Below are 13,105 nucleotides of genomic sequence, written 5' to 3'. Positions count from 1 at the left end.
AATTGAAAAGGTTGGAGGGGGGATGCAGCAAGATGGCCAGCCATTACTAGCAAGTCTCATGAGCTCCTTGCTACCAGTTTTTATTTATTTTTAAATGGCAATATAGACCATTTTATTTTAATAGCTGTAAGTTGCTGAGAGCAGGAAGAAAGGAAGAAAAGAAGTAAGGAGAAGTGGAGGAGTGGAGGAAAAACTATAGCCTCCCTGAGGAAACTGAGCAGGATGGGCAAAAGGAACATCAATGAAGCCTGTCTTGGACAACAACCCTCCACCAAGTCGGCCAAGCTGTTAAAATTGAGGGATTCCTGTTATCTAAGGAAGCTTCAGGTAGAGCAACTTTTACTTCTACCTCTATTTCCACCTCCAATAGATTTGAGGTGCTTGAATGGGACCTTCAAAGAGAAATAATAATAATAATAAAAAGCAACAGCTGCCAGAACTCTGGTAAAGATGACCTTCTTGAAGGTCTACTTCCCTCCCAGCTTCTTCATCTTCTCTCCTAGCCCCCTGCTTTAATTTACCTTTTATGGCTATAGAAGAAGAAAACAAGGCTACACAGAAACAGGAATGGAAGAAGCTGTTTCTACAGAGTGGCTCAACTGATTTTATGCCCTAGTGATGCCTCCTCACAGTTCAGTTATTTTGCTTTGTGAGCTATTTGATTATATGAAGAAATTCTTTGATTACTTAAGTTTACAAGCTAGACATGGACAAATAGCATCTTTTAGAAACAAGTCTTAAGAGACCTCACACTAATAAGGTTGACAAAGCTGACATCAATTTTTAAGGTGAATTTTTCTCCCTATGGCGAAGTCAAGTGGTGCTGTTCTTGCTTGCTCCAGAAGTTCAGAATATACTCACCTTTGTAGCCAAATCAGATTATCCTCCACAAATTATTGAATAGTTTGAACTTTAGTCATTCAGACACAAAAAGAACAATTTTAATATCTATGCTTTAGGTTTTATGCTGACAGCATCAGCGGGTGATCTTTGTGAAGCTGAGTGGCTTCTTACTCACCCTGGAAGGAAATTGATTTTACTGTCCTTCAAGCAATCTACCATACCTCACTATTTGCTCAAAATGAAGTGATATCTTGCTGATTTTCAAATTTCTTCTGAGTTTTCTGTAATGAAAAAGCAATAACTCTCTTTAGCCCTGCTTATTCTGCAAATTAGCTTATTTTGCAAATTAGCTTCCTGTTATCAGTACTCTCTCATTCACTCTTGATAAGGCAAGATTCTGGGAGTCATTCTGATATGCAGTTGGAATCCAAGCAAGATGCAGTAGAAGCTGACCTTAAGGTATAACAAATTTCCAAGAATGACAAGTTCACCTGGACAAAATACATGGGAGTTCGGAGGGAGGGGTTGAGTATAGGAACAATCATCTCTAACCTATTATCCCATTGTTCAGCAATAATTTTAAGTACAGGAGATTTTCAGAAATTTGATCTTTGAGAATTGCAATAAAAACTGACCTGATCTGAAGTTTCCAAAAGTGAAACAACAATGTTTACAAGCTTTGCCTGTCTTCTTATATTCCCATTTCCACTCCAATAACTATTTCAAATATTTACTTTGACTCTTCCATAGCTAATGCAGTGAAGATGTTGCAGTCTAAAAAGGTTCAGATGAAGAATCATGCAAAACTGTCATTTCAGGAGAACAGCTCCCCGCCCCCCTTCAAATGGACTCATACATTGTCTTTGTTTCAACACTTCTTTTGACACAATGCCTTCAGACATACCAACATTTTCATCAGGATGACGGTGAAGTACTCCAAGTTAGGGTTTAGGCATGAATTTGAAAGCTTGTAAATAAGTGTAAGTATGAACCCAAACCTCTCTTTCTGTTGTTGATGAATATATGAGCCAATGAGCCAGATAATATTCCCAGAAAGGATATTTGTATTCATATCTAATTTCCCCTTTCACACACACCCCTATTCCCAATTCCCTGCCATCTCTCCTACATTTACTCTTGGGGACTCAATCAACACAGTATCTGGGATTAAGGGAATTTGAGATATAAATGGCAGTGAGGGAAATCCAGACATTTGAAGTGGAAGCCAAGAAAACTGATTATTTTTTCTCCTTTCACTCTTCATTATTTTCATTATAAGTGCAGGTCCTGTATCTAGGCCATGTATGTACTTGGACTCCAGTCCAACATCAAGATTGGAACCAAGAGGAATCATCATCATCATCATTATCCTCATCCCATGAATGAAAGTATATTATTATGTTTAATTACATTTTATAACATTATATTTTAGTTAAACAATAAACCTTATTACAATCACAGAACAGTGTCAGAAGTCCATTATGTTGCTTCAAATTGTAATACAAGGTATATAATATGCAAACTACATAACATTTCATTAAAAAATATAAAATCAAATAACAGCATAATAAAAAGGCAGACCACAAATTTCTATCTTCCTGCACTTCTGCTCTTTCTTACAATAGTGGCATAGCCAGCAAGCTCCCAAAGATGATTTTACTACTTGCATGGGATTTTGGAGTATTTACATGCAAATAAGTAGCTTATATAGTAAAAGTCATCTGGTGCCCCTGGAAATTTTGATAATGGAATGCTCTGATGGTGCTAGCATATTTTAGTGAAAGCTAGCTCTTTTTTAAAAAAGACAAGAACACACTCACACAGAGAAATGTACTAGAATGCTTTGAAATATAAAACCCTGCAACCATTGTAATGGGTGGAACCGTTATATATATATATATATATATATATATATATATATATATATATATATATATATATTTATGGAGCAGGAGTACAGACTTTGCTATGTTGGTTGTGTAGCCAGAGGAACTATGTGAATAAGTCATATTTATTTATTTAAATTTATTTATTATTGGCATTTTTATTCTGCCTTTTTCCTCTGAAAATGCATGGTGGCATACATGATGGAGTTTCCCTTAACTTTATTCCCATAACGACCCTTCAGAGTAAGTTGCACTGAGAATAATTAGCCATTATCCATTATTCAACCAGTGAGCTCTGTGGTGTCATGTTCGCCGTTTCAATGTCTTTGATGCATCGTAACATTTCGCATGTCATTAATTGGATGCGTGTTTCATCTTTCTGGGGAGGATGGGAACGGTTATCTTTTGGCTTCGCTTTGGAATGTATTTGTATTATCTCTTGCACTCAAGGTTACTTTCCCAGGCTAGCAACGCTGACGATTGCTAGCACCTGTGCCGGGCGGGGCTGTTACGAGGGAGGCGGGATACGTTTGCACCAAGGGTTTAAGTTTGTATTTGGCGCGCTTTTGCTCATTCTCAGCTTTCTCTGTATTTGTCTTTAGTACTCTAATAAATCAGATTTCATTTAGCAGCCTCTTGTGAGTCTGAGTATTTGGGGCTAGGGCAATCATTACATAAAGCTGAGAATCTAAGTTCCTAACTCCGCTGGCCCCTGTCCAGGAAAGACAAGCGTCTAACCCTGTGAGGGAGAGAGCCCGCGATGACTGAACCCGACATCATGATGATGGAGGAAGGGGAACCGGACTCGACCGTGAGGCAGTCCGGCCGACCGTCCCAAGGTGGGGAGCTGTCAGCCATCCGAGAGGAGGCGAGCTCCGAGTCGGAGAGTGAAGCCGGGGGGCTGAAAACGGCCCCAGAGACCACCGTAAATTCTCCGGGCGAGCTGCTCACCTGGGACGAGACCCACGGAGATGCCACGGCAGCGGGGGGTCCCTCCTGGAGGCAGAGATACCCATTATCCCCCAACGTGGTGCAGGTGCAGCCAACGGAGGGCTCACCCACTCCGGATCGGATCCGAGTGTTGGAGTCCAAAATGGATTCGTTGGAGGCTATATTGAAACAGCTGAGCTTGGATGTGACCTCGTTGCGAGAGGTCCGGGAAGAATCAAGCCAGAGGCATTCAACCCCCTCTTCCCAGGGGCTGTCCCCGGAACGGCGACGGGTGGTGCGGAGGCGCGAAGGGGACCAGTCGGTCCAGATGGAAATCGCAGCATCGCCAGGGCGATCGCCCCGGGGCCCCGTGCCGCCCCGAGCCAGGGAAACACAAGCCGCGGCAGCACCAGTGGTAGGGCGCAGCCCGGTGGGAGGCGGCATGCGAGACTTCCCTGTCAAGTTTGATGGGGACCCGACCAAACTCTCGTTCTTCCTGACGAACGCGAAAGCCTATATGGAAGAATGGGGGGCGTTTTTCCAATCGGAAAAGGCAAGGATCATCACCATTGCCACCAAACTGAAGGGGAGGGCGGCAGACTGGTATGTCCAGATGTGCCAGTCGGAGGCGCCTGAACTGGAAAGTCTCGAGGAGTTCCTCGGGGCATTGAAGCAACACTTCGAGGACCCCTTAGCAAAGGAGAGAGCAAAGCGAGCCCTGAAGGAACTCAAGCAGGGGTTCAGATCAGTGGCCGATTATGCTTTGGAGTTTAAAGCGCTAGCTGGGAAGGTGGATGACTGGTCCCAAGCTACCATTATCGAGCTCTTCAAGGATGGCTTGAATACAGAAGTGCTGCGCTGGTCCCTGGGGAGGGACGACCCATACACGCTGTATGAGTGGATCCTGCTGGCGGGGAGGGCTGAACATGCCCAGGAGATCTTTGCCCAGCGGAAGACCGCCAAGTCGGGGCAGGAGGTGAAGCCCAGCCGCCCATCGACCACCGGGGGGAAACCGGGACAACGACCCTGGGACGAGGAGCGGGAGAAGCGGTATGCTAAAGGCTTGTGCCTGAGATGTGGTAAAGAGGGGCATCGAGTGGCAGCATGCCCGAAGGCAAAGGTAGAGTAACGGCCCGGAAAACCGCCAACAAAGTCCCCTGCATTGCCGAGGAAACAGAAAGCTGCGGTGGCTGAAACCGAGGGAGACGATGTGATGTTCTACGAAATTGAAGGGGAGACCGAAATCCCGCAGCCGGCGGGAAACGCCAGCCACCTGCTCTAAAGGGCGCCGCTGGGCAGGTGGTAGAGGACGGGCGCGAGCCTCCATCGGTGAGTGGCACTTACCGCATACTCATGGTGAAATTGAAATTGGGCTCCCAATCCAAGACTGTGGAAGTATGGGCCATGATTGATTCGGGGTGTTCCCGGTGTCTTATGCACCCTGACGTGGTGGCGGCTTTGGAGCTCCCCACTTTCCCTTTACAACGACCCATCGCTTTTACTCAATTGGATGGGTCCATGGCAGGGGGCAAACCGGTCACCCATTTTACAGGGCGGGTAGCCTTGCAACTGGGCAGTCACCAGGAAGGGTTGTCTTTTGTAGTGGCTCCTGTAGGGGGACCATTGGTGGTGTTGGGGGTACCCTGGTTGGTGCAGCAAAACCCCCAAATAAATTGGGTTTACCGAACTATCACGTTTAGGGATGGGTTTTATCAAGCGGCAGAGGGGAAGGGTGCCCCAGAGGAGATGGTGGGGGTTGCGGCAGCTGCGACTCCGCCTTACCCGGCCTCTCCTCTGGAAGGCTTGCCGGCCGAGTACTGGATGTTTGCTGATGTATTCGGTGAAAAGGAAGCTGACCAGTTGCCCCCCCATCGAAAGACGGACTGTGCCATAGAACTGCTGCCCAACACCCAATTGCCTAAACCAAAAATTTATTCCATGACGCAGAAGGAACTGACTCTGTTGAGGGAATTTGTGGACAAAAATCTGGCGCGCGGATTTATTGAGCCGGCGAATTCACCCGTGGGGGCGCCGGTTCTTTTTCGCCCAAAAAAGGACGGGACATTGAGACTTTGTACGGATTTCCACGGATTAAATGCCGTCTCAATTTCCAACAAATATCCCTTGCCATTGATAAAGGACATGTTGTCACATCTGGCCAAGGGAAAGATCTTCTCAAAGCTTGATTTAAGAGAAGCCTACTACCGTGTACGAATCAAGGAGGGGGATGAGTGGAAAACTGCATTCAATTGCCCGTTGGGAGCTTTCCAGTATAAGGTGTTGCCGTTTGGGTTGGCTGGGGCCCCTGGGGTATTTATGCAATTAATCAATGAAGTTTTGCATGAACATCTGTTCAAAGGTGTACTGGTGTATTTGGATGATGTGTTGATTTATACTGAAACCATGAAAGAGCATGTAGCTCTAGTAAAGCAAGTATTGTGTAAACTCAGATCTGCTGAATTGTATGCCAAGCTGTCGAAATGTGCCTTTCATCAGACCCAAATTGACTACTTGGGGTATAGGATTTCAGATAAAGGCATAGAAATGGACCCTGCCAAGGTGCAGGCTATCATGGACTGGGAGAGTCCCCGCACCCGCAGGCAACTTCAAAGTTTCCTGGGGTTCAGCAACTACTACAGATTGTTCATAAGGGGGTTCGCTGAGATTGCCTTGCCCCTAACTGAGCTGCTGCGAACCAAAGGGGTGGGAGATACTAGAAGAGTAAAGAATCCCGGAGCGCTGTTGAGGTGGACGCCTGCTTGTCAGACGGCGTTTGAGCGACTGAAAGCAGCTTTCGTCAAAGAGCCCATTTTACAGCATCCTGATCCTTCAAAGCCGTTTGTTGTACAGGCAGATGCCTCCGATTATTCTGTTGGGGCATTGTTGATGCAAAAAGACGAGGCAGGATGCCTCAAGCCCTGTGCCTACTTATCCCGCAAATTCTCCGAGACTGAGAGGCGTTGGCATGTTTGGGAGAAGGAGGCATTTGCAGTAAAAGCTGCCTTAGAAGCTTGGCGGCATCTGTTGGAAGGGGCAAATCATCCCTTTGAAGTATGGACTGACCATAAAAACTTGGAGGCTCTTAGTACCCCTCGAAAACTGAGCCCCAAACAGGTTCGTTGGGCTCAATTTTTCAATCGATTCAATTTTCAGTTCAAATTTATTCCAGGGAAAAAGAACTTCTTGGCTGATGCCTTGTCAAGGCAACCTCAGGACTCTGGGGCAGCGCCAGATGTGGTAAGCACCCTGTGGACGGCGCCCCAATTGGGCATGCAGGCTGTGACGCGAAGCCAAACGCGCACGCAGCAGCCGCCCACCACAAGCGCTGTTCAGCCAAGTACTTTGTCAATTCCCTCCCAGTTGCAACAAAAGTTTCTAAAAGAACTGAAAACGGATACTTGGTTGCTTGCGAATAAAGACAATGTTACTTTTGACAGAGGCTTCGCTTGGAAATCCGACCGCCTCTACGTTCCTGAAAGCCTCAGAAAAGATGTGTTACTACGTTCACACGATGACAAACTCGCAGGTCACTTCGGGTTTGTAAAAACCTTGCACCTCGTTCGGAGGCAATTCTGGTGGCCCACATTACGTAAAGATGTTAAAGACTACATTGCCTCCTGCACTGTTTGTGCAATGTCCAAGCGCAAGGTGGGCAAGCCCCAAGGACTGCTGCAACCCGTGGCAGCCCCTTCTTCCCCTTGGGAGGAAATTTCCATGGACTTTATTGTCGAGCTACCGCCCAGCCAACGCAAAACGGTCATTTGGGTGGTCAAAGACTTTTTCTCCAAACAGGCTCACTTCATCCCTTGCGTGTCCATTCCGTCGGCACGTCAATTGGCTCGCCTATTCCTGGTACACGTGTACAGATTACACGGATGTCCCTCCCGCTTGATTTCGGACAGAGGTACACAATTTACCTCGCAATTTTGGCGGGCGTTTCTCAAGCTGTTAGGCACGAAGCAAGCCCTGTCCACGGCTTGGCATCCTCAGATGGACGGGGCCACTGAGGCGGTTAACTCTACTCTAGAGCAGTACCTTCGAGCTTTTGTGAATTATCAGCAGGACAATTGGGTAGACCTCCTACCGTTTGCTGAAGTGGCTTACAACAATGCAGTGCATCAAAGCACTGGCCAAACCCCATTTCGGGTAGCTCAGGGTAAAGACTTTGTACCTATCTCTGATCTACCGCAACCTCCGGCAGGTGCAGTCACTCCAGATGATTGGACAACACAACTGGCTGACTCCTGGCCAATGATTCAAAAGGCATTGGCTGATGCACAAGCGGATTATAAATTGTATGCTGATCGGAAGCGGGCTCCCCAACCTGCATTCCAAGTTGGGGACTCGGTGTACCTTTCTACCAAGTTTATCAAGTCATCACAACCTTCAAAGAAACTTGCGCCTAAGTTTGTGGGTCCTTTCCCGATTATCGCTCAGATTAACCCTGTGACTTTTAAACTTGACTTGCCTCATAACCTTAAACGCTTACACCCTGTTTTTCATTGCAGCTTACTCAAACCGACTATTCCTTCTGACCGCTGGCATCGCCAACCTCCACCTCCCACCCCCATCATGATTGATGGTCAGCAACACTTCGAAGTTAAAGAAATCCTGGACTCTAGACGCCTTCGAAATAATTTGCAATATTTAGTTCGTTGGAAGCATTTCCCTCATCCAGAGTGGGTCGCTGCACCAGATGTGGCTTCCCCTGTTCTGGTGGCCCGTTTCCACTCTGCTTATCCCACAAAACCAGGTCCCTAGGTCTATTTTTAGGGAGGCGGTATGTCATGTTCGCCGTTTCAATGTCTTTGATGCATCGTAACGTTTCGCATGTCATTAATTGGATGCATGTTTCATCTTTCTGGGGAGGATGGGAACGGTTATCTTTTGGCTTCGCTTTGGAATGTATTTGTATTATCTCTTGCGCTCAAGGTTACTTTCCCAGGCTAGCAACGCTGACGATTGCTAGCACCTGTGCCGGGCGGGGCTGTTACGAGGGAGGCGGGATACGTTTGCACCAAGGGTTTAAGTTTGTATTTGGCGCGCTTTTGCTCATTCTCAGCTTTCTCTGTATTTGTCTTTAGTACTCTAATAAATCAGATTTCATTTAGCAGCCTCTTGTGAGTCTGAGTATTTGGGGCTAGGGCAATCATTACATGTGGTCACATGTGGATTTGAACCTGACTGCCTCCACTCCTCATTCAACACCTTTACCACTACACTACATTGGCTCTGCATGCAAATTCTACATACACACAGTAAGAGCTCATCTATAAGGACCAGAATTCCACCTAAGCCTGCAAAGTCTATTGTAGAAACATGGACATTGCTGAGAAGCCAAAGGCTGTCACCTATTCTTTGTCATGTTTACTATAGCCACTCTGATCAAGATTGTAGGCAGTTTATATTTCAAAGTTCACTTCTACATTTAACTGCATCTATATCATACATAATTAGGCTATGATGGGATAAAACCCTGAGGCCATCTGTTTATCTTTTATAACTCAAGTGCTGCATAATGTCAGTTCTAATACCTCTCTCTCTCATTTAGCCAACAAGTGTTACATTACCTGGAAAAATCTTAAACATTGCTTCTTTGGGGTCAGATAAGCTTCAAGAAGATTTTCATTCATAATCAGATACAACTAAAATATAATGGAAGTTTGGAATGTGTCTCTAACTTAAGGGATGAGGATGAGCTTTGAAAAAAATAATGCAGCTGAAAATTTGAGCCTGGGTTTTTACCAGGTCTAGTTAAATATTAGACCTATGACCATTCATACAGGAACAATGCTTTTAAAAATATCAGAATAGGAAAGGATACAACAGAAAGATTTATCACATTCTCAAGCATAGTTTTTTCCTTCTATTCCTTAACTTCCCCAGCCATGTCTATGCTTCAGCAGATTTTAGTTTCTGGATGATTATCTATATCCTCTGATTATCTGGATCAGCTCTTTGATTTTTTGGGGGGAAGGAATTGAATTAGTGATTTAGCTGTGCAAAGATGGGGGAAATGAGTTTGGTTTCTATGGACATACACATAAACTCTTCAATCAAAGGGGTTTTTTTTATTATTTTTTTAAAATCTCCATTAACTCTTCAATCTTTCAATATCCTATCTTTATACATGAAGATCTGGATCAAGTTCAGTAACTGTCTTCAGCAATTTTGTTTAGAAAGATCTGAAGAAAAAATTACAAGCTTTTAAAAATAAGAATTTGCTAGAAAGAGTTCTTTGAGATAGTAATTTGTTTAACTTAAGACAAGTAAAATTCTCAGATCATTCAAAATGAAAATGGGGAAATGTGGGTATCAGGTCCCATTGCCCAAATAAAGAAATTAGAGGATTGAATAACTCTAACCTTTAGAGGACTGAGTAACTTAAATAACATGGTTATTTAAGTGACTTATACCTATAACCTGCTTCTGCTTTACTTGAAGTCATGTTTGTTTTTCTCTTTTTATAGCTTGCCATAAACAGAATTCTAAGCTATAAGAATTCCAATGTAACTTTTCAGTTTCAGGACTCAAACTATCTTCCTTTTTTTTTAAAAAAAAGTGAGTCTGTCATATATAACATTAGAGATTTATGTGGCAATAATAATTTTATTATTAATTATGTTTGTGAAAGAATGAATTAATTTGACTCATCTGAAAGTAGATTGGAATCTCTGTCCATTCTTTTTGCAATATTTATTCTGAAGTGATAGAATTGACATCTACTATTAAATACCCAGTTCTATAAAATTCTTTATCTTCCCATGTCTTGTACCAAACACGTTTTATCCTCATGCTTAAAAAAAGGATAAAACAATAAGGGAAGCAAAAAACAAAAAAATAGGGGCCCAAAACCTGTTTCAATGTTTTCTAACTTTCTAAGCAGAATTTAACGATGGAATTCAAATAAGGTTAGTTCCTCCCCACCACAGCAGAAAGAAATAGCATAACTCTAATTGATGAAAAGTCTAATGCTAAATCAGTTTGTTCACACTGAGTGCTGAGTTAGCAGAGTGGGGAATCCACAAAGCCTTTGTGTTGAGTTGGCTGCCATGTAAGATACATTAACTCCTTGAAAATATGGAGTCAGTTATAATAATGCCCAACTGCCATTGGATTAGATTCAGTAACATTACCCTTCATTTAGGAATTTGTCTATGAATGAACAATAGGAAACAATGTCACTAAGTAAATGGCTTGAAACAAATACAGTAAGAGCTTTCTGTGTTGTATTCTTAAATCTAAGTTTTTATCTTCAATTTATTATATTGTGCTATAAGATCTATTGAGAGATTTTCATTGAGTTTATGTTATGATACAGTTTGCAAGAGATGAATATCCCAAACAATATTAACATAGCAATCATTCAACACTTGTACTTCTTAAATTTTATGATGCAGTTTTTCAAACAGAACAAAACAAAAACAAAAAAGCCCATACACAATTATAAATTAATGACAGTAATATCAAACAATATATGTAAGCTTAAGGAGATGTATGCCATAAATCTGTATCCTAAAGTACAATTTAGGAACTATTTGATTGGATGATCAAATAGTCCAAAAAAAGAAGAGGACAAATATCAATAAAAATTGACATTTATTATCCTTCTCAAGTACTACAGTCTTTTCTGGCACTCATACAATTTAGGAACTATTTGACTGCATTAATCTAATCAGATATAATTTTCTTTTGTCAACTATCTGCAGTATGTCACGAAGCAGAAGACTGAAGCTGAAAAACAATTGAAGGCTTTGGCCTGAATACAGAGTTCAGAGGAAGAAAGAGGACTTACAGCATCTGTCATCTCATTTGCCACATGTTGGTTGATCACATATTTCATACAAGGGCTGTACAGTCTTTTCTTCTGTAGACTGTACCAGTTGAGTGAAACAGATTTAAGTCAATCCTAACTGCCTTGGGCCAATTTCCTCAGACCAATCAATTTCTTCAGGGCCAATTTCACTTCCTTGTTCCGTAGGCTGTAGATTATGGGATTGAGTGTTGGTGTTAAAACATTATATGAAACCCCTACAAGCTGATCCTTTTCAAGTGAATAGGTAGACGTGGGATGGAAATATGTGAAGATACCAGAACCATAAAACAGAATCACAACTACAAGGTGAGATGCACAAGTAGAAATGGCTTTGCGATGCTGCCGTTTGTGATGCTTGCTCATAATAGCATGAAGGATGAATACATAAGAGACCAATGTAAAGAAGAAAGGGCTAAGGCCTATAAATATGCCTGCTGTGAAAAGCGCAACTTCATTATATGATATGTCAGAACATGAGATACTCAGTAATGGAGGGATGTCACAGAAAAAGTGATTTATCCTATTAGATTCACAGAAAGACAAATGGAAAGTGAGTGTTGCATGGATAGAAGCATTCAGGAAACCACAAACCCAAGACATGGTAGCTAGCTGGAGACAGGTGTATTTATTCATGAATCTGGTATAGATCAAAGGTTGGCATATAGCAAAATAGCGGTCCAGAGCCATGGAAGCCAGTAGGAATCCCTCAGTGCCCACTAAGGCAACAAGGAAATAAAGCTGTGCTGCACAGTCTGGCAAGGAAATGATGGGACAATTAACCCAAAGACTTGCTAGCATTTTTGGTACAGTCACAGAGATGTAACAAATATCCAGGAAAGAGAGATTGCTAAGAAAAAAGTACATGGGGGTGTGGAGAGATTGATTTAACACAGCTACAGTAATTATGAATGCATTCCCCAAAATGCAGATAATATATATTGTAAGGAAAAGGAGGGCAAGGAGGTTCTTTCCATGTGTAATATTTAGAAATCCCAGTAGTATGAATTCTGTAACTGATGTTTGATTCCCAGTATAGGATAGGAACATGATGTTTAGACTGGATATGAAAGGGGGAAAAAAAAAGGAGAGTCAATATCATGTATTATAATTATAATCAGAATAAAACTATTCCAAAGAAACATATGTGCTTCATCAAGGCTCTGACCAATATTTTTATTATGTGTTCATAGTGGCAACTATTTTTCCCATGTATTACCATAATATACTATTATACTATAATATACTATTATTTTAGATCCTTTGTTTCTCAGATTGCTATAGACTAAATAGCATAATATTGTTAGTATTTTGCAGTTCAACACTTTCTTCAAACTTTTTTCATTCCTTCTTACTACTTCCAAGCCCAGAGTTTTTAAGCTGTTTTTCTCCTTTTTAAATATAGGGTTGTATCTTGGAACATCTGTTGGCTATTCACAACAGGAGAGTCTTGCCTACTGACAAAGATTTTAGATTTGAATCAGAATATCTCTAACTGAAATCTTACCTTGGGAAAGTTAGTATCAGCCTCAGCTTCACACTATTCTTTAGTATTAATTGTGTCATGTATATAATTTAGTCTAGAAACATATTTTTTTATTAAATATTTGGTGAAAGAAACTATGGCTGTATA

At 42.4% G+C, this 13,105-nt stretch overlaps 1 protein-coding gene across 1 annotated transcript; it reads right to left on the bottom strand.

Annotated features, from left to right (window-relative positions):
* Positions 1 to 11,568: 11,568 nt before the first annotated feature.
* On the bottom strand, positions 11,569 to 12,522 carry LOC134496542 (olfactory receptor 5V1-like). Its single transcript, XM_063302263.1, has one exon. The coding sequence runs from the start codon at positions 12,520 to 12,522 to the stop codon at positions 11,569 to 11,571; it is 954 nt and encodes a 317-aa protein (XP_063158333.1).
* Positions 12,523 to 13,105: the final 583 nt, after the last annotated feature.

The sequence above is a fragment of the Candoia aspera genome, chromosome 4 (assembly GCF_035149785.1).
Source record: "Candoia aspera isolate rCanAsp1 chromosome 4, rCanAsp1.hap2, whole genome shotgun sequence".
In the NCBI taxonomy this organism is placed as follows: domain Eukaryota; kingdom Metazoa; phylum Chordata; class Lepidosauria; order Squamata; family Boidae; genus Candoia; species Candoia aspera.
Note: the sequence above shows the minus strand (reverse complement) of the source record. Positions and strands in the feature narration are given on the sequence as shown.

What these genes read in the sequence shown, in the direction of transcription:
- LOC134496542 (XM_063302263.1), bottom strand. Translation starts at nt 12,522, where the DNA reads ATGTTCCTATCCTATACTGGGAATCAAACATCAGTTACAGAATTCATA.